The sequence below is a fragment of the Pogoniulus pusillus genome, chromosome Z (genome assembly GCF_015220805.1).
Source record: "Pogoniulus pusillus isolate bPogPus1 chromosome Z, bPogPus1.pri, whole genome shotgun sequence".
NCBI classification, from domain to species: domain Eukaryota; kingdom Metazoa; phylum Chordata; class Aves; order Piciformes; family Lybiidae; genus Pogoniulus; species Pogoniulus pusillus.
Window position 1 is genome coordinate 113,317,993 of NC_087309.1, and position 22,334 is coordinate 113,340,326.

Consider the following 22,334-nt stretch of genomic DNA (forward strand, 5'->3'; position numbering starts at 1 on the left):
ACTGAAGAGATGAGATTATAGAATCATAGAATTAGTCAGGGTTGGAAGAGACCACAAGCATCATCTAGTTCCAGCCCACCTGCCATGGCCAGGGACACTCTACCCTAGATCAGGCTGGCCACAGCCTCATCCAGCCTGGCCTTAAACACCTCCAGCCATGGGGCTTCAACCACCTCCCTGGGCAACCCATTCCAGGCTCCCACCACTCTCATGCTGAACAACTTCCTTCTCACATACAGTCAGAACCTACCCACCTCCAGCTCTGCTCCATTCCCCCTAGTCCTGTCGCTCACTGATATCCTGAAAAGTCCTTCCCAGCTTTTTTGTTGGCCCCCTTCAGATGCCGGAAGACCACAACAAGGTCACCCGGGAGCCTTCTCTTCTCCAGACTGAGCTCCTCAATTCAAGAGAGATGTTGAGGTGCTGGAACATGTCCAGAGAAAGGCAACAAAGCTGGTGAGGGGCCTGGAACACAGCCCTATCAGGAGAGGCTGAGGGAGCTGGGGGTGTGCAGCCTGGAGAAGAGGAGGCTCAGGGGTGACCTCATTGCTGTCTACAACTACCTGAAGGGAGGCTGTAGCCAGGTGGGGGTTGGTCTCTTCTTCCAGGCAAGCAGCAACAGAACAAGGGGACACAGTCTCAAGTTGTGCTGGGGGAGGTATAGGCTGGATGTTAGGAGGAAGTTGTTGGCAGAGAGAGTGATTGGCATTGGAATGGGCTGCCCAGGGAGGTGGTGGAGTTGCCATCCCTGGAGGTGTTGAAGAAAAGCCTGGATGAGGCACTTAGTGCCATGGTCTGGTTGACTGGCTAGGGCTGGGTGATAGGTTGGACTGGATGATCTCGGAGGTCTCTTCAAACCTGGTTGATTCTATGATTCTATGTTCAGGCTTTTGCAAATCTCAGTAAAATTCCCGCACTACAAAAGTTTTACTGCAGACAGTAAGGTGAAAACTTACTTTGTCTTCTGGTATTTTTTACATGGAAGAAGAATGTTGTTAATGTCATTATTGTAATGTAATTGTTGTACACGTACTGTACATGTGATTATTCTACATGGATTCAGTTGCGAGTGATTAAACTCTTTTGTCATTTATACAGATAAACACAAGGACTGCTCCGGGGTAACTTTACATCTGACACACCAGAAGTAAGTATCTTTAAAAGCACTTACCTATTATTATAGTGGTTTTGTTTTCATCAGAACAGAAGGCATGAAAATCCTTCCTTTAGATTCCTCTGCAATACAAGTAAGAGGTAGTTCACAGTACTAAGAATATTGACACAGAGAATGTTGATTCAGCAATGCTGTCAGTACTGAGTTAATCCATCTTCAGAGCTCCCTGTTTCAAAATGTGGGGCAAGAACAGCAATAATGTAGGTTATTGTTTTGCCCTATTTCACATACTTTTAGGAGATGATTAAAAAAAATGTAGCCCTGTATGAAATGCAGGAATGAAAAATGCTGCATAAAAGCTGTTTTCTCAGTAGATCCATTTCAGATGTGATCCAACATTTGGAAACCAGTGGTGTTAAATGGTATTGCATATCACTTGTGCTATGGTTGGGTTTTGTAAAGGACTTGTTTAGCAAAGCATGGGTGTGATGGTTTGGGGGTTACCCCGCCCCCCCACACTTTTGTATTTGCCCCAGCTAACTCAGACGGACCCTGGGAATATAGATGAAGCAATTTATTTACAGCTAGCAGAATTTACAAGCAGCTATTTACAATATATACAGTTATATACAATTATATACAGAAATATACAAAGGATAAACAATACAAAAGCACAACTCCCCTCCCAGAAACCTGAGTCCCCAGGAGGGGCTTTTCAAACCACCCCAACACCTCCCCCCGGCCCTCTTAACCTTACCCCAGTTCTCAGGAAGAAGAGAGGTGCAGCCAAGAGGTTAGGGAGCAAGGTTAGTAGGAGCAGGGTTAATGAGATGTGACCAGGTCTAAGGCAAAAGCAAGAGTGAGAAACAAAATGGAGAAAAAGTCTTTCTTCTTCCCAGAGTTCTCAGCGTGACTGTGAGAGAAGTAGACACAATTGTTTTTCATTTCACTGCCCGTTATCTAGTTCTTCTACCAAAACATTCCAGCTTGCTTCAAACTAGCACAATCCACCCCTTGTCTACTTCGCTCAGAGTATCGCTGAGAATTATCCAATCTAACCTAAACCAATATTTACACTAAAATAATATATACAAGTTCAGTTCACACTTCAATCAGATGTAGGTGATTCAAAAGCTCAGAACAGGGACTCCCAGGTGATGTTGGGTTTCGTGCTCACATACTGTAGATTTTTCTCAGTGTTGGGCGCCGATGTTACCTAGAACAGAAAACTCCTAACAGCTTGAATTTAAACTCTCTCAGCTAAGGTTAAATTTCTCTGTGGAATACACTGGATTTCACCATTCTCCTGCATTACCCAGTATGTATGACCAGGACCTTCAGCAGAAACCACCCCTCGGACAGGTTTCCCTTCGCCCGAAGGAGAAAATACCCAAACAGTTTTCCCTAACAGATTCTTCTCATGTACAACAGGAACTTTATCACCGTCTACTGTTTGGACCAAATCTGATTGTGCAGGTCCTGCTCTATTTACTGAACCTCTACTATTTACCAACCAGGTAGCTTGTGCTAAATGTTTGTCCCAGTTTTTCAGAGTTCCACCCCCCATGGCTTTTAGGGTGGTTTTCAGCAAACCATTGTAGCGTTCAATCTTCCCTGAAGCTGGTGCATAGTAGGGTATGTGATAGATCCATTCAATACCATGCTCTTTGGCCCAGTTTTTCACTAGATTGTTCTTGAAATGAGTGCCATTGTCTGACTCGATTCTCTCTGGAGTTCCATGTCTCCACAAGATCTGTCTCTCCAAACCAACAATGGTGTTACGTGCAGTAGCATGCGGAACTGGATAGGTTTCCAACCATCCAGTGCTGGCTTCTACCATCGTCAACACATACTGCTTGCCAGAACGAGATCGAGGTAAAGTGATGTAGTCAATCTGCCAGGCTTCACCATACTTGTACTTTGACCATCTCTCACCATACCATAAGGGCTTGATTCGCTTAGCCTGCTTAATAGCAGCACAAATGTCACAGTCATAGATGACTTGGGTGATAGCGTCCATGGACAAGTCAACTGACCTATCGCGAGCCCATCGGTATGTTCCATCTCTGCCTTGATGTCCAGATGAGTCATGGGCCCACCGAGCTAAGAACAGTTCACCTCGGTGTTTCCAATCAAGGTCAATGTCAAGTTCAGAGGTGGTATCAACTTGAGCAATCTTAGCAGCTTGATCTGCCTTCTGGTTATGTTGATGCTCCTCAGTGGCTCTGCTCTTAGGCATGTGTGCATTTACGTGCCGCACCTTCACTGGAGTTTTCTCCAGCCGTGCATCAATGTCCTGCCATAGATCAGCACACCAAATAGGCTTTCCTTTCCTCTGCCAACCATTCTTCTTCCAGTCCTTTAGCCAACCCCATAGAGCATTGGCTACCATCCACGAGTCGGTGTAGAGGTAAAGGATAGGCCAATTCTCACGTTCAGCCACATCAAGAGCAAGTTGAACAGCTTTTACCTCAGCGAACTGACTGGATTCTCCTTCGCCATCTTTCATTTCGGTAACTCTCCTGGTTGGACTCCAAACTGCTGACTTCCATATTCGCTTGTTGTTCAGGTCCCCATTCGAAATTGTTTCTCTTACGAGTCACATCATGCAGAGGTTTGACAATCTGACTGAAACCAGGAATGTGTAGTCTCCAAAATCCCACCACACCAAGAAAAGCAAGTGTGTCCTTCTTACTGGTGGGAACAGCCATGGTAGAGACTTTGTTGATCACATCCTGAGGAATGTAACGGCGACCATCCTGCCACCGCACTCCCAGAAACTGAATTTCTTTGGCAGGTCCTTTGACCTTGTCTCTCTTAATGGCAAAACCTGCTTGCAACAGAATGTCAATGATTTTGTTACCTTTCTCGAAGACTTCCTCAGCAGTTTGGCCCCACACAATGATGTCGTCGATGTACTGGATGTGCTCTGGAGCTTTACCTTTCTCCAGTGCATTGTGGATGACTGAGTGACAGATGCTTGAGCTGTGTTTCCACCCCTGAGGCAAACGATTGAACTGGTACTGGATTCCTCTCCAGGTGAATGCAAACTGAGGCCTGCACTCCTTTGCTATGGGAATAGAGAAGAAAGCATTAGCAATGTCTATGGTTGCATACCATTTAGCCTCCTTCGATTCCAGCTCGTACTGGAGTTCCAGCATGTCCGGCACAGCTGCACTCATGGGTGGCGTCACCTCGTTGAGGGCACGAAAGTCAACTGTCAGTCTCCAGTCGCCCGTAGGTTTACGCACAGGCCAGATGGGACTGTTGAAAGGTGAATGAGCTTTCTCGATGACAACCTGACTCTCCAGTTGACGAATCAGCTGATGAATGGGCAACAAAGAGTCACGGTTAGTTCTGTACTGCCTATGATGAACAGTTTGAGTTGCAATTGGCACTTCCAGGTCCTCTATGTCATGATGTCCCACAACTGCAGATTCATCAGAAAGTTCAGGCCTAATGGACAATTTCAATTTATCATCCTCAATCTCTACAGATGCTATTCCAAAAGCCCATTTGTGACCCTTAGGATCTTTGAAACAACCTTGTCTCAAAAAGTCAATTCCCAAAATGCAAGGCGCATCAGGACCAGTTACAATAGTATGTGTCTTCCACTCTTTACCAGTTAAACTGATCTCAGCCTGTATCTTAGTTAACTCTTGAGATCCACCAGTGATTCCAAAGATAGAAATGGACTCTGTCCCTTTGCAATTAGATGGCAATAAAGTACACTGAGCACCTGTGTCAACTAAAGCCCTGTATTTCCGAACTCTTGAACTGCCAGGCCACCTAATGAATACATTCCAATAGATTCGGTTCTCTCCACTATCCCTTTCCTCCTCCTGGCTGGAGGCAGGGCACCCCTAATGCTGAACATGGCATGTGGGGTGTACACAGTGATTGGTGTTGTTGTGAGAGAAATTGCAACTGTTGGAACAATTGCAGTTGCTCTCAGGAGCTGAAGAAGTGACAGCTACTTTTCGGGCATTGCTGCCTCTGTTTCTGCCACTCTGCAGATCCCTGACCCTCTTTGAAAGAGCTGAAGTAGGTTTACCATCCCATTTGTTCATGTTCTCACCGTATGTGTCACGCAGAAGTATCCACAGTGACGCACGTGATTGCTGCTGTCTGGGTGGAATTTCTCTCCTCCTAGGCTGGAATTGCCTTGCAGGAGGTGGGCGTCTGTTCCTGACTGCAGAAACATGCACCCATTCAGATGATGCAGGAATGGTATCCTTTACCAGATTTTTGAGATCCTCCTTCAGTTCTTTCATGGTATTCTCAAAACCATCTTTCATGCTCTTTATTTCAGAAGTCATAGTTTTTATGGCACAGATTATACCAGAATGTGACAAGCTGTCCTCAATCTGTCTGAGCTGGTCAGTGAATTCACCAACAGTGAAAGATCTTCCATTATCACTCCTTGCTAGAAATTTACTGGCCAAGATGTTAGCATAGGATGAAGGAGCAAGCTTAATAAGCTTCTTCATGAGACCTGTTCCCAAAGGAATATCATCAGGCTCATGAGTACCATGATCTCCATAAAGCACTTCCTTCACAGCAAACTCCTTCAGAAGCTTAATTCCCTGCTCAACAGTGTTCCACTTCTTGGCAGCCCATGGCAAATCATCTCGGGAAGGATATCTCATAGCCACAGCCAACAGAAGGCGTGTCCACAAGCTAACCCTACCAAGAGGACTTGCTAGGTGTTTGTCCACTCCACTCTCCTTAGTGAGTGGTCCCAACTGCTTGGCAGACTTGTCTCCTACCTGCAGAGCATTAGCACCAATACCACGGCATCTTACTAACCAGCTTAGGATTGGCTCACCTGATTCCCTTGTGTATTCCTTCCTAACTTCCCTGACCTCTCTGAGTGGATCCTTGGAGCCTTGGATGTCATCTTCCTCCTCTTCTTCCTGTTGATCTGGTGGTGCCGGGCCTAACACAATCTTCCTCATAGCATTCCTAAACTCATTGGAACCATCCTCTCTCCTGGCAGCTAACCTCACAGCACTCCTCTCACTTGAGTATTGTTGTCTCAGCACATCTACAAGGTCTCGCAGACTAACTGCCTCCTCCTCCTCTTGCTGCTGATCACCAGATGTCCCCTCTCTTACATCCTCCTGTGATCCACTCTTTGTCTTAGCTTTTGCCTTAGCAGGTGCCAGAAGGGCCTGAGCAGCAACAGACTTGGATGTGTCTGCTGGAGGATTTGAATCTTTAGGAGTCTGACCTGGAGGGTTTGAATCCTTAGGAGTCTGACCTGGAGCATTTGAATTATTTGAGGTCTGACTTGGAGCATTTGTATCCTTAGGGGTCTGACCTGGAGCTTGTGAGTTCAAATCTGCCTTACTTTTAACAGGAGGATTTTGGTTCTGGTCTGCTGGCTGGGGGTTCGAATTGGCTGAGCTGGTGTCATTAGGATTTGGACTGACTGGGCTAGCGTTACCAGCACTAGTAGTATTATTATTTGCCTGTCCTCCTGGGATGCCTGCCAACCCTGACGTGTTTTGATTGTTGCTAGGAACATTCTGATTTTGGGTACCTGCCTGTGCTCCTGAGGCTCCTACTGAACTCTGTGGATTGTTGTTGTTTTTGTTATCAGTGTTTATGTTAGTGGTGGGAACACTGGCTGTGTTCCCAGAACCTATAGAGGAGGGTGGAGAGGCTGGCAAGGGGGAAGCCGATAACTGTGTTCCCTTGTTTTGCTGTGAAAGAGACTGCTTCTGAGACACAGAATTTTTCCTAGCTCTTACAGAAGCTGGTTTTGAATTTTTCACCAATAATGCCAAAATTAATATGAATATTAAAATCATGAGGCAAATATTAAAAATTGTGAGAAGAAAAACAGTTTTACACGAGCATGTGCCTATACAAACAGTTGGAATTCCTGTCTTAGGCTGAATAACTCTCATTAGAGCCATATTTAAAGCAGAATTTCCATTGATTGTCACATTATTGACCAGAGCTCCTGTAATATCCTTTGTAATATTCTCAGAGATATTAAAACCAGCATAACCAAGAATAAAATCACCCCAGCTCCAGAACATGTTTGAAAGCTTAGCTTTAGCCTTATTATAAGCCAGATCAATAAAATAAGCAACAATTTGACCTTTTAACCAACTAAATGCCAAGAAAACAAAACCAGACCAGAGCAATGCACCAACCAAATACAATAGCTGCTTGATTAGCTTCATCTTAATTCCCAGAGCTAATTTCCACTCACTGAAATCTCTAGCCCCACGTTGGGCGCCAATTAAAAATGTGATGGTTTGGGGGTTACCCCGCCCCCCCACACTTTTGTATTTGCCCCAGCTAACTCAGACGGACCCTGGGAATATAGATGAAGCAATTTATTTACAGCTAGCAGAATTTACAAGCAGCTATTTACAATATATACAGTTATATACAATTATATACAGAAATATACAAAGGATAAACAATACAAAAGCACAACTCCCCTCCCAGAAACCTGAGTCCCCAGGAGGGGCTTTTTCAAACCACCCCAACACCTCCCCCCGGCCCTCTTAACCTTACCCCAGTTCTCAGGAAGAAGAGAGGTGCAGCCAAGAGGTTAGGGAGCAAGGTTAGTAGGAGCAGGGTTAATGAGATGTGACCAGGTCTAAGGCAAAAGCAAGAGTGAGAAACAAAATGGAGAAAAAGTCTTTCTTCTTCCCAGAGTTCTCAGCGTGACTGTGAGAGAAGTAGACACAATTGTTTTTCATTTCACTGCCCGTTATCTAGTTCTTCTACCAAAACATTCCAGCTTGCTTCAAACTAGCACAATGGGTTTTAGCAAAAATTTGATAATCATGGGCTAGCAAATAGGGCACAGAGAAGGGCGACGAGGCTGCTAGAGCTAAAATGCTCCTGGATGATAGACATATGTGCAATATACCTGTAATGCTTTGCGGGGGGTCATGCCCATGTGCTCAACACTCATGAGACCACACCTCGAGTACTATGTCCAGTTTCGGTCACCACAGTGTAGGAGGGACATTGAGGTGCTGGAGTGGGTGCAGAGAAGGGCGAGGAGGCTGGGGAGAGGTCTGGCAAACATGGCCTATGAGGAGCAGCTGAGGGAACTGGGGTTGTTTAGTCTGGAGAAGAGGAGGCTGAGAGGGGACCTTATTGCTCTCTACAACTACCTAAAAGGAGGTTGTAGTGAGTCTCGAGCTGGTCTCTTCTCCTGAATTAATAATGATAGGACAAGAAGAAATGGCCTCAAGTTGCATCAGGGGAGGTTTAGGTTGGATGTTGGAAGGAAGTTCTTTACTGAGCAGGTGGTCAGGCACTGGAACAGGCTGCCCAGGGAGGTGGTGGAGTCACCATCCCTGGAGGTGTTTAAAAGGAGAGTGGAGGCTCTGGTTTAATGATGAAGGATGCTGGGATGAAGGTTGGACTGGATGATCCTGGTGGTCCTTTCCAACCATAGCAATCCACAGTGATTAGATGTGTTGAGGGATTTGTTTTAGCCAAGGACTTGTCAGTGTGAAACTAATGATTGGACTTGATGAGCTCGAAGGGCTTTTCCAATCTAAGAAATTCTGTGATTCTGTTTTGAATTTCAGACAACCTTTGATTGCTGGAATGTACCTTATGATGTCTGTGAACACTGTGATACCACCAGGTGAGAAAGGTGAGTTTCTACAAAGGTAATTCTACAAAGCTATATTATACAGTTTCATCATCCAATTTATTTTTACTGCTTATTGCAGAAGAAAATCAGTAAAGAGTTGTTGGATTGTAGATAGACAAATCAATTGCTTAATTAAAAGTATTATTTAAAAACCGCATCAGAATGTTAAAAAATGCATTAAAATTGCATCAAAATTAAAAAAATGCATTAAAATAAGAAATGCATTAAAATTGTGTTGTATTTTCCAATTACTACATTGTCAAAGGCAATCAATATTGTACAAAGCAGTGTTACACAAAATAATTATCTCTGCAACACTGAAGTTTCTAGGATTCCTAAAAGAATTTCTGTGGTTTATTTTCATCTTAATATTTTACTAAAAAAGCTCTACCTATTTTCTTGTGCCTCACCTCCCAGCAAAAAAACAAACACATAATTGTTCTTTTTCTATTCTTATTCATCTGTATATGTAATTCATGCCATATGTGATTTACTAAGAGCTCCATTTTAATGAATTAATTTCTACCAGCAAGGAAAGAACTTGAAAACTCTTTGTTCCTAATTCATTCAAAGTTTAAAATGCTGAAAATGGTAACGTAAAACAAAGTTTCCAAACATTGTCTGCTCAGAATCCTGCTGCTCAGTGAATTCTGTCTGAGATTCAGCTTTGCTTGTGTCAATATTATTTCTTCAAGCTAGCATGGGATTTTCTGATTTAAGGAGGTGAACACTGACATGCTATACTGGAATTTTAGATGGGATATCTGGGAGCACCATTTGCCCCATTGGCAGCTGGCTGCTTTAAATAGGAGATGATCAGATGCTCAGCTGACTCCAGCTGTTCTGTGAACTCAGCACCTTGAAATGAAACAACCTACTTCTCTCTTCAGTGCAAAAAGATATCAAATTCATCTCTCTCTCCATCCTAAGATACTTGATCAATGCAGAAATTTGCTTTTTCAGTTGGAGAGGTGAAAGAAAAGGGAATAAGAAATTAATTCTGTGCTTGTTGATAGCTACCTTCTCATGCTCAATCAAATGTGCAGTTCTAAGGTAAAGCATACATTTTGTTACCAAAGGCAAAATGCAGACAGTTTCCAGATACCTTTCAGAGAGGCATCAGTAAAGGAACTTCTGTGTTCTCTGTAGGCTCTTCCTTAGCTACTGTTACTGCACCTAACACAAGTGCTAGCCTGCAGACATCATCTCTACAACACTTCTCTGCTGAAGTCTTCATCTAACCCTAAATATTTAAGAATGGGCTTAGAACTATACAATCTGAGTCAAGCCTCCATTGTATTTTATCAGTTTAAAGTTGTTGTGATGGTTTGGGTGTTACCTGCCCCCCCACACTTAAGAAAATCACCCAGACTAGACTCAGCCAGTTGGGAATTAAAGAATTAAGCTTTATACTTACAGCTTAGCACAATATACAAGCAGGTATTTACAATCTATACAGCTATAGACAGAAATGTACAAGTTAAAAAGTAATACAGAAACACAACAGCCCTCCCAGAAACCTGAGTCCCCAGAAGGGGCTCCCAACCACCCTTCAACCTTCTCCCACTCCTCTACCTTATCCCAGACTTTGCCTTATGTGCAAGGTGAGTTTGGAGAATCGGCCAGGGGACTTAGGAAGTAGAAGGATTAGTTACACAGACAGCAGGTTAGAGAGAGGGAGAAGTGCAGCCCAAAAGCCAGAGAGCAACTCTGTTACCTGTATTTATGTACTTGTTCTTATACATCTCAGCAAGCCTTTGAGTGCAGTAGGCATCACCATTGTTTCCTTTTCACAGCCTATAATCTAATTCTTCTCACCAAAATATCCCAGCTAGGCCCAAACTAGCACAGCTGTATTAGTTTAATTTAATTTTATCCTGAGTATTCTATTTACTACAGCTCTATTTGTTCTAAGTGTCCCTCCATGTAGTCTATAAGCAGATGTATTACTTTACTTCATTAAATATCAGTAGTGTATGCTGGAAAACGTGCTTCCAAATTTCAGTCCTATTTTATATGTACATCACCACAGAAAATAACTGTCAAGTGATTTGCACTGTATTTTGCTAGTTTTTCTTTACAGATATCTTGAGATAGACATTGCACAAATGTAAAATACTATCCAGTATCTTCAAGTTGTCTGTTGTTCAGTGTAAGCAAACCTGGATGAAGTACAGTAGTGTGGCTTTTCTGTGATAAGTAATGTGTTTTAATTTGTTTGTTGCCATCATATTTTAACAGTGGTTGATGCAGACATTGCTTGCCATTACAAAAGGTTTCCAATGCACGTTTTCGCTTACAGAGTTCACACACACAGACTAGGTAAGAGCTTTGTTGTAATATAAGAACATTTAATAGTTAAGAAAAAGATGCTGTTATTTTAAGAGTGTTGTCTCGTGCTCACATGTATTGGTATGTTACAGGTAAAGTAGTGAGTGGATACAGAGTGAGAAATGGCCAGTGGACATTGATTGGTAGACAGAGTCCACAGCTACCACAGGTTGGTTGAGTTTTTAGTTATACTGTAAGTTTTAATTAACTTTATTGAAAACTGAGAAGCTGAATTGGCTAGTCCATGTACCCACAGATCTGCATCATGTGGTTTGTACTGGCGTGCCTCATGCGACTCTAACTGAATACTGCCAAGTATTATCCTGATTAGATTATAATGCCAAACTTCTCTGAAATTGCCTTTCAAATGTGTATCATTACCATTGTTGTGTGTGTGTGTGTATGAAACAATAGGAGCTCCTGTCACTGATTATGGTGAATCCTCGTCTCTTTCAGGCGTTCTACCCAGTGGAACATCCTGTAGATGTTAACTATGATGATATCCTAGCAGCTAGATGTGTGTTCAGTGGTGAAGGCAGAACTACAGAGACACATATAGGGTAAGTTTTCTCTATTAGCTCATTTTCTGAACCATTTTTTCCCCAAGGTATTGGTTATGTGTAGAAATGTATTTGTTTCATGTCTTCTTCCAAGATAATTCTTGGAAGTGCTGCCAGAATGGTCTGTTTTGTCTGCTGAAGACTTTACACAATGTTCATTGCCTTTATTTAGGTGAACAATCACTTTGTTGGTGTTCAGAACATTTCTCAGGTGAAGCTGTCCTGCCAAACTCAGCTGCCGTGTTGTTCTGCACTTAGAGAAGGACTCAGATTATCAGTTCTAAAAATATTTTTTAACAAGTTAAAGCTATTGACTGAAACAAAATAATCAAGCTTTCTAGCTTCTCTTCATTATTTCAGAATGAAAACTTGTGGGAGCTGTTAAATTCTGATAGGTTAAAATGTATTCTAAAACCTAATCTTCAGAATTTTCCAGTATAAAAATATGCAGGCTTATATGGAAATAAAAAAACTAAAATTACTAATAATGATAAACCAGCAAAATATTAACTGTTTGTCAGTGATCCCGTCTAAAGACAACAAACTGAGCTGATTAAGATCAAGTTACTGATACTACTGTAAAAATAGAAACGATATTAGTAGTCTTGTATCTGTCATCAGTTCTTTGAACCATAATTTACTATGTATGTGGAGATATAAAGATGCCCTCAGAAATCTCTCCATTCTGAAGTATATGCTGCAGCACTCCAAAGGGTTATGGATTTAGTGCAAATCTATCAGAATCATAGCATCATAGAATCAATCAGGTTGGAAGAGACCTCCAAGGTTATCCAGTCCAACCTATCCCCCAGCCCTATCCAATCAACCGGACCATGGCACTAAGTGCCTCAGCCAGTCTTTTCTTCAACACCTCCAGGGATGGTGACTCCACCACCTCCCTGGGCAGCCCATTCCAATGCCAATCACTCTCTCTGCCAACAACTTCCTCCTAACATCCAGCCTAAACCTCCCCCAGGCACAACTAGAGACTGTGTCCCCTTGTTCTATTGCTGGTTGCCTGGCAGAAGAGGCCAACCCCCACCTGGCTACAGCCTCCCTTCAGGTAGTTGTAGATAGCAATGAGGTCACTCCTGAGCCTCCTCTTCTCTAGGCTAAACAACCCCCAGCTCCCTCAGCCTCTCCTCACAGGGCTGTGCTCCAAGCCCCTCACCAGCTTTGTTGCCTTTCTCTGGACATGTTCCAGCACCTCAACATCTCTCTTGAATTGAGGAGCCCAGAACTGAACACAGGACTCAAGGTGTGGCCTGACCAGTGCTGAGTACAGGGGCAGAATAACCTCCCTCATCCTTCTGACCACACTGTTCTTGAGCCAGCCCAGGATGCCATTGGCTCTCTTGGCCACCTGGGCACACTGCTGGCTCATCTTCAGCCTACTATCTACCAGTACCCCCAGGTCCCTTTCCTCCTGGCTGCTCTCCAGCCACTCAGTCCCCAGCTTGTAGTGCTGCTTGGGGTTGTTGTGGCCAAAGTGTAGAACTCTGCACTTGGACTTATTAAATCTCATCCCACTGGCCTCTGCCCACCCATCCAGCCTATCAAAATCACCTTTCACTGGGTAGTTACAGGTAGCAGCTGAAGCAAAATTAGTTGAGAAGTTCTTGCAAAGATCATAACACTAAATGTATCCAAAACTACAACTTAACTGTAGACTTTTTTTTCCTTCAAAAGTTCTGGAAAATATCTTTAAGATACCCTAAGTAGATCCTGACTATTGAATAATCCTTACAGTTCAAGAATCAGCCCTAGGATAGTTACAGTCTTTTCTTTAAATTTACTACTATGCTTCCAATAGAAAAGTAACAGAAATTAAAGAAAATTATTACATCAAGTCTGAATGTTCACTTTCCCAGTCTCTACTGGGTTATTTTTGCCTGTGTTTTTGTTTTTTCTTAAACTACCTGGACAAAAAAAATCTTAAATTCTTGTTGAGATTTATCTTTAATAAACAACAAATGCAAGGCTAAACAAACTTGGAGTTTACTTTCTTCATTCACCCTTCCAAAGCTGACCAGTTAAGGCTCAACCATTCATGATATGTACTAACTATAACTAAAACGTAACATATTCTCAATGTGATATTTTCTTTATACTGTGAAGATTTCTGTGATAGTCAACTAATACTAATCCCTTTTCTATGAATGAATCATAGAATCAACCAGGTTGGAAGAGACCTCCAGGATCATCCAGTCCAACCTAGCACCCAGCCCTGTCCAATCAACTAGCCCATGTCACCAAGTGTCATTCTTAGCCAGGTCTGTTAATTAGTATCTAACCTGGGGAAGGAGAATGGATAGAATGTGAAGAGGAAGACTACAAAGGCTGGAAGCAATGACAGGTAGTCTGGAAGGAATTGTCTGAGCATCAAAGGGTCAGGTTAGGAAAGCCAAAGCTCTGATATAACTAAATCTAGCCAGGGACATCAGGGGCAATAAGAAAAACTTCTGTAAGTATAACAGTGGAAAAATGAAGGCTAGAGAAAAATCTAGGCCCTCTCCAGAAGGAAATGGGAGACCTAATTACCTGGGATATGAAGAAGGCTGAGGTCCTTAGTGACTTTTTTGCCTCATTCTTCACTGGCAAGGGCTCCAGCCACACCACCCAAGTCTGCAGAACATGAAGGCAGGGACTGAGAGAATGAAAAACTGTCAAGTGTAGAAGATCTGGTTTGAGACTACCTGAAGAAAATGAAGGTGCACAAGTCCTTGGCTCCTGAGGGTACTGGCAGGTAACATTGCTAGTTCCCTATCTGTCATAGCTGAGAAGTCATTGCAGTCTGCCATGGAAGTTTGGTCTGACTGGAAAACAGGAATGATATGCTCCATTCTTAGAAAGGGGAAAAAGAAAGAACTACAGGCCAACGAGTCTCACATCTGTGCCTGTCAATATCATGGAGCAAATCCTTCTGCCAACCTATTCTAGGGCACATCAAAAGTAAGGAGAGACTGGTGACAGCTAACATGGCTTCACTAAGGCCAAATCATGCCTGACATAGAATCATAGAATCAAACAGGTTGGAAGAGACCCTCAAGATCATCCAGTCCAACCTAGCACCCAGCCCTGTCCAATCTGTGATGGGGCTGCAATGCTAGTGGATAAGGCATGAGACATTGATGTTATCCACCTGGACTTGTACAAAGCATTTGGGGCAGTCTTGTATGACATTGTTCTTTCTAAAGTGGAACAGCACAGATTTGAAAGATGGACCACTCAATGAATAAAGAATTGGCTGGACAGTTGCACTCAAGTAGTTGTGGTTGATGGCTAAATGCCTGTGTGACAAGTGACTAGTGGCTTTCTTCAGGGGTTAATATTGGGTCCAGAGCTGTTTAACATCTTTTTTGGGGGTATGGACAGTGAGAATGAGTGCAGACTAAGTTGGCAGCCAGTCACCAGTGGTATTCCCCAAGGATCAGTGCTGGGCCCAGTCCTGTTCAATGTCTTCATTGATGATCTGGACAAGGGGATTGAGTCCAGCATCAGTAAGTTTGCAGATGACACCAAGCTAGGAGCAGGTGTTGATCTGTTGGAAGGTAGGAGAGCCCTGCAGAGGGACCTGGACAGGCTGGATGGGTGGGCAGAGGCCAGTGGGATGAGATTGAACAAAGCCAATTGCAGGGTTCTGTACTTTGGCCACAACAACCCCAAGCAGCACTACAGGCTGGGGACAGAGTGGCTGGAGAGCAGCCAGGAAGAAAGGGACCTGAGAGTACTGGTAGATAGCAGCTGAAGATGAGCCAGCAGTGTGCCCAGGTGGCCAGGAGAGCCAATGGCATCCTGGCCTGCATCAGGAACAGTGTGGCCAGTAGGACAAGAGAGGTTATTCTGCTCCTGTGCTCATCACTGGTCAGGCCACACCTTGAGTACTGTGTTCAGTTCTGAGCTCCAATTCAAGAGAGATATTGAGGTGCTGGAACATGTCCAGAGAAGGGCAACAAAGCTGGTGAGGGGCCTGGAACACAAACCCTATGAGGAGAGGCTGAGGGAGCTGGGGGTGTGCAGCCTGGAGAAGAGGAGGCTCAGGGGTGACCTCATTGCTGTCTTCAACTACCTGAAGGGACATTGTAGCCAGGTAGGGGGTGGCCTCTTCTGCCAGGCAACCAGCAACAGAACAAGGGGACACAGTCTCAAGTTGTGCCGGGGAAAGTACAGGCTGGATGTTAGGAGGAAGTTGTTGGCAGAGAGAGTGATTGGCATTGGAATGGGCTGCCCAGGGAGGTGGTGGAGTCACTATCCCTGGAGGTGTTGAAGACAAGACTGAATGAGGCACTTAGTGCCTTGGTCTAGTTGAGTGGATGGGGCTGGGTGCTAGGTTGGAGTGGATGATCTTGGAGCTCTTTTCCAACCTGATTGATTCTATGATTCTATGATTCTAAGACACCAGGCTGTGTTATGTGACTGACATGCTGGAGGGAAGGGACGCCATCGAGATGGGCTTTGACAGAGTTGACAGATGGGCTTGTACAAACCTCATGAAGTTCAATGAGGCCATGTGCAAGCTCCTGAGCCTTAGCCAAACCCATCCCAAGCACCAATGCAAGATGGGTGATGAGTGGTTTGAGAGCAGCCTTGTAGAGAAGGACTTATGGAAGTCAGTGGGTGACACGAGTCAGCAATGTGTGCATGCAACAAAGTACCCTAGGCTGCATCAAAAGCAGCATGACCAGCAGATTGAGGGAAATCATTCTCCCTGTCTACTCCATGAGACTCCCCCTGGACCATAGCATTCAGGTCTGGGGGCTCCAGCATAAGAAAGATATGAACCTGTTTTAGCATGTCCAGAGTGGGGCACAAAGATGGTCAGGGAACTGGAGCACCTTGCCTATGAGGATAGGCTAAGAGAGTTGGGATTGTTTAGTTTAGAGAAGAGAAGGCTCTAAGGAGGCCTTACAGCAGCCTTCCAGTACTTAAACAGGGCCTACAGGAAAGATGAGGAAGGACTCTTTATCAGGGAGCACAGTGATAAAACAAGGGAAACTGAAAAGAACAGAGATTTACATTAGATATATGGAAAAAATTATTTATTGTGAGGTTGTTGAGACACTGGAACAGGTTCCGCAGAAAAAGTTGTGGATGTCTCCTCCCTGGAAGAGTTCAAGGCTGTACTGAACTCTTTGAGTTGCCTGATCTAGTGGAATTTGTTCCTGTAGAGGACTGGTGTCTGACAGGGGTGTTAGAATTAGATGATTTTTAGCATCTCTTCCAACCTAAACTGTCCATTGATTCCATTTTATGTTATTGTTTTTATTTTACACCTTCCTTTCTGTGCTGATTGTTTCTCTGCATATTGGAGTCACCCAGACTAGACTCACCCGAGCCTGGAAATTGAATGAAGCTTTATATTTACAGCTTAGCACAATATACAAGCAGGTATTTGTAATATATACAGCTACAGACAGAAATATACAAGTTAAAAAGTAATACAGAAACACAACAGCCCTCCAGAAACCTGAGTCCCCAGGAGGGGCTCCCAGCTACCCTTCCACCTCCTTCTCACCCCTCTACCTTACCCCAGACTTTGCCTTACGTTCAAGGTGTGTTTGGAGAATCGGCCAGGGGGCTTAGAAAGCAGACAGATTAGTCACACAGACAGCAAGTTAGGGAAAGAAGTGCATGCAGCCAGAGCCAAAGACCAACTCTGTTATCTCTGTGTGTGCTCTTGTTTTTATACATCTCAGCAAGCCTATGAGTGAAGCAGATGTCACCATTGTTTCCTCTTCACAGCCTGTAATCTAATTCCTCTCAATAAAATATCCCAGCTAGGCTCACACTAGCACATGTTTTTGAAGATTTTTTTGTCTTTTGTTATCTCATGACATCCATGGTTAGCACTAACTTTTTTCATCTTGGTTCCTCTACCGGTGCAAGAAATTTAATGAAATACTGAGGCTTTCCTCTTAAATATGTAGCTTGGCAAGCAGCCCTGGTTATACTTCTGACAGTAAATACATATGATTTCAGGGTAATTACAGGAGCACAGACTTGCTATCTGGTGTAAAAAGATCAAGCATGACCTATCTTTCAAAAGTTTCACAAACTATCCATTCACAGTTGGGTGGGTTTCTCCTCAAGCTCAGCTTCTGAAAATTAAAGGGTTCAGTTGTCCTTTGTCAGATAGGGATGTCATCTATTCTTAAACCACAGAGTTACAGAATTAACCAGGTTGGAAAAGACCTCTAGGATCACCAAGTCCAGCCTATCACCTAACCCTTCTAATTAACTAAACCATGCACTAAGTGCCTCATCCAACCTTCTTTGAAACACCTGCAGGAATGGTGACTCCACCACCTCCCCGTGCAGCCCATTCCAATGGGCACTCTTTCTGTGAGGAATTTCTTCCTAATATCCAGCCAAAACCTGCCCTGGCATAGTTTGAAACTGCATCCTCTTGTTCTATCCCTGGGTGCCTGGGAGAAGAGACTAGCCCCCCCACCTGGCTACAGCCTCCTTTCAGGTAGTTGTAGAGAGCAGTAAGTTCTCCCCTGAGCCTTATCTTTACCAGGCTGAACAACCCTCAGCCACTGCTGGTATATTAGAGAGGATGTTTTCTTCTGATTTCTGCTACAGACCGTGAGTACACCATGCAGGCAGACATTACTTACAACATGCAGTGATATTTTAGAGTTGATACAGTGTCAAGTAGTAGATTACCAGTATAAAGGACATCAAAGAACTGGAGCCCATTCAATGTAGTGGTCATGTCTTTGTAAAGGAAAGTGCCAGAGTGTTCTGTTTGTCTTCCCAATTGCAGCATGTGTTTAAAACAACAGACAGAAAATAGTGCAACTTGTATAAAGATATTTAATGATCAAGAGAAGATTATGTTCCTATAAAATCCCTTAATTGCATTATCTTGCTTTTCAATGTTCAATCCTCTGTTTGATTGTGCTACTCTGTGTGCTGTTGGTATACCCAGATCTGAATGCATTTCATAGAATCACAGAATCAGTCAGAGTTGGAAGGGACCACAACCATCATCCAGTTCCAACCCCCCTGCCATGGGCAGGGACACCCCACCCTAGATCAGGCTGGCCAGAGCCTCATCCAGCCTGGCCTTAAACACCTCCAGGGATGGGCTCTCAACCACCTCCCTGGGCAACCCATTGCAGCCTCTCACCACTCTCATGCTGAAGAACTTCCTCCACAGATTTCTACATATTTGTGGCAGTGGTTTGAGGTGGTTAGCAGGAATTTTTTTACTTCCTTTCATTTTAACTTGTGCATCACCATTTCTACTTGTCAAATTCATTCACCAAACAGAGTTTCTCCAGAGTTAAAGGATTCTGGGTTTTCTGTGAATTTACTGAAAATGTTGTTGACAGAGGTTTTGTTTTTCTTTTAACTGTAAATATTTGATGTTATGGACTTTGAAATATTTAGACACAGTAACATTTGTTCAGGTGAACCTGAGTTTGTGTGTGCTCCAGAAGCCCTTTTCTAATGGAGTTTTAAGGAGAAGGCAATTACAGTGACAGGTATTAGGAGTCAAACAGTGATGGTAATGCTTTCTAAAAGCTTTAGCAGAGCTTGCCAAGTCAGAGCCTGACTTCTGTGGTCTCCAAGGGATGCTAAATTTTCAATGCATGGAAAAATACCAGTTCTCTTTTGAAAACAGTCTCTTCTCCCATGCTCCCCCTATCTCCCCTCTGGCTGGTGTCATTATGGTTGCTATGGTGAATAAATGAGTGCTGCAGAGGATGTTGCTGGAAAAGTCAGTGCCGATGTCTTTTGCAAGCAGCTAATCCCTGTATCTTTTTTGTGAATGTGGGCTCAATGGTTAATTGTGAAAGCTAATCTTAAAAGTCTTAATATAACCTCCTCTAAATTGTGAACCTTTCTTTTAAAGTCACAGTTATTAGCACTGTCAGGACTGTAGCTGTAAATACCAACCTGTATGTCAGAGGGAAAAATAATTTTCTCATTCCGATTTTGTTTCTGTCAAAGAGAGGATTATGTAGCAATGTACAAGAGCCTCTTCTGATTCAAGTACATGCACAACATTTATCAAAGAACCAAATTATTGCTGATGTAGAGTCATTCCTCTGGCACTCATGTTTTCCCTACAGAAACTTGTGATCAAGTTACTCTCAGGATGGCAGCGCCGCCTTCTTTTTTAAGAGACATTTATAGTGTATTAATATTTAACGATAGTAAGTTTTGCTGTGTTAGAGCCAGTGTGACTAGATACACTTGAAAATGGGGTAAAAAAACCCTGCCTTAGAAGATGGCTGCTGAAATTAAACACAGACATTATTTGCCAACTTTTTCACATTAGGCTTGCCCCAGGTTGACAGAGAAGCATATGACTGGTGACAGCACGAATGATGCAGTTCTGTTGTTTCCCAGAATGTACCCATAGCTGATGACAGACTGGAGCCTATGAGGAGTATGCTGAGGAAATGAGAAGGAAAAGCAGTTCAAAGAGTCAATGCAATTTTCTGTAAAATCAAGACTAAACAGCTAAGAATTTCCATAATACATGAGGAATTCATGTAAACTGTTATTTTCTGGTATAAATGGAGATTAATTTTGGATAGTCACTGCAGCTGTGCTGTTAAATGTTTTTTTTAGGGGGACTTCTAAACATTTCATTGCAACTTACTAATATTCTGTTTAAACAGTTGAGATTCATTGAATAGCAGATACGTTTTTGCTAACTGCCACATCCTTTCTGCATTATGTAGGGGAACAGCCAATGATGAAATGTGTAACTTTTACATTATGTACTATATGGAAGCCAGGCATGCTCTCTCCTATATGACCTGCACGCAGAATGCAAACCCTGAGATGTTCAGAAATATACCACAGGAAGCAAATATTCCTATTCCAGTCAAATCTGATATGCTAAAGATGACTCACGGACATCATGAAGGTGAAAAAATGCTTTGCAATCCATTATATTAATGTCATTTTGTGCTTGCTGATGTGTTTGTTTGTATTGCTTTGGTGTGCTGAACTTTCATCAAGTAAAGGCAATTCTGGATAAAATTCAAATAGCTTATCACAGACAATCACAGGATTCTGCTTTTGCTTTTGCTGGAAATGTCTGCCATAGTCTTTCATCCATGTATTGATATTGTCTTTTGATTTCCAGCATATTTTAATAGCTACATGAGCTTGTACACAAAAGGTTGACCTCTCTTCTATGCAAAGTGTCAGTACTCTTAAATTGCAAATTTCATAATCTCTACCTTATCTTGGGTCCTATGAAGTTGTATCATAACATTTCCAGAGTTCACTGGATCCCACTGCTCTGTAGTGAATGGAATCAAATGTTTATATTGAACTTCAGTAAGCATATAAGTTGAGGCAATAGTATTGTCCAGCAGTAAGCTGACTGATGTCTGTGTAGCCAAGTACAAGTCTTTATTTTGTTCTTCCAGTTGTTTTACTGCTGCAGAGTTTGGTACAACTACTACAGACAGATAGAAGTAACAAATGTGCTTTTCATATTTTTTTTTCTTGTTTTTTTTTTCACCAAGCAGGAAGATACTCAGTTCCATTCACATGCAGAAATTAACATCATATCCTAAAATAATTTTTCAGAAACCAAGGATACTGATAGAAGTTCTTTGCTGCAGCAGGCCAAAAAAGAAGAGGAAGAGATTTTGGATCAGGGTATGTACTTGCTTATTTCTCTGCCAAGTAAAGGGACTCACTAGCATAAAAAAATCTGATAAATTATACTCTGATTGTTAAGGAGTGGTGAAGTTTTCAATCTCTTTGTCATAACTGATCCAATTTGCAATGTTACGTGCCAGTATGCTTGGTTAAGAAATAACTCCAACAATAATTTACCACTGATCTAGTCTTGTAGCTAGAACTTGAGTACTTTCACCACATCTTCCTGTTCTTGGCTTAATTGTGAAAGAAAGTTGTAGTCTTATCTGCAAGTGTGATCCTAAAGAATGAAGGCAGAGAAGTAGCCTCTAGCTTGTAACGGATCTATATTCTATATGCAACTGTCTGCTGTTAACTGTTTATCTGTTGGCATTGCTATGTATGATTAGGGAGTAAAATACTCTTAATTCTTCAATGTTGTTTTTACATGCAATTGCTTGATTCCAGCTAATATTTAACACTGAAAGGACTTCTACAGCATTTGCACATACACATAACAGCTCATGGGAAAAAATTATGGCAATGCTTAATTGCAGGAAGAGATCCATGGTCCATGGTTATAAAGCTTCTAGAAAAATGCTGAATGTTGTTTCTGTTTTTGAGATGCGTTTAAATAAAACTGTGCCTTAATGTTCTTGTGGATCACCTTTATCTTATAGATGAACATTGGTTTAGCATCTAGATCTTTCTTGATACCAAAGGGGAGATCTCTTACTACTGTCATTGAAGGATGTTGAGGTCCAAGGACTAAATAAATGGAAGACAGATTTCCTTTTGCCCTTAATGAGAGCAAATATTAGGCCAGTGTTCAGTTTTTGATAACATCTCCCAGAGGACTTAGATATTCTGTGTACTTTGCCATTTTGCAGAGCTGACTCAAATAATTAAGTTGCTATTACATACAACGTAGCTTCTGTGTAACTGAAAGTGCCTTGAACTACTGTAGAGACTATTTACAATTTATAGAATCATAGAATGGCTCCCCACCATGGGCAGGGACTTCAGAGATCACCTACTCCAGCCTCCCCACCATGGGCAGGATGCTTCTCAA

At 42.8% G+C, this 22,334-nt stretch overlaps 1 protein-coding gene across 5 annotated transcripts in view; it reads left to right on the forward strand.

Annotated features, from left to right (window-relative positions):
* The window catches only part of PAM (peptidylglycine alpha-amidating monooxygenase), a 187,768-nt gene that overhangs the window by 115,220 nt on the left and 50,214 nt on the right, over positions 1–22,334 (forward strand). For all 5 annotated transcript variants that reach the window (XM_064140674.1, XM_064140670.1, XM_064140673.1 and 2 more), the window contains exons 8-14: positions 1,099–1,147; positions 8,686–8,753; positions 10,995–11,075; positions 11,177–11,253; positions 11,541–11,644; positions 20,347–20,534; positions 21,209–21,280. In XM_064140674.1, coding sequence (XP_063996744.1) covers positions 1,099–1,147; positions 8,686–8,753; positions 10,995–11,075; positions 11,177–11,253; positions 11,541–11,644; positions 20,347–20,534; positions 21,209–21,280 — 639 coding nt within the window. The remainder of the gene's footprint in view (positions 1–1,098; positions 1,148–8,685; positions 8,754–10,994; positions 11,076–11,176; positions 11,254–11,540; positions 11,645–20,346; positions 20,535–21,208; positions 21,281–22,334) is intronic.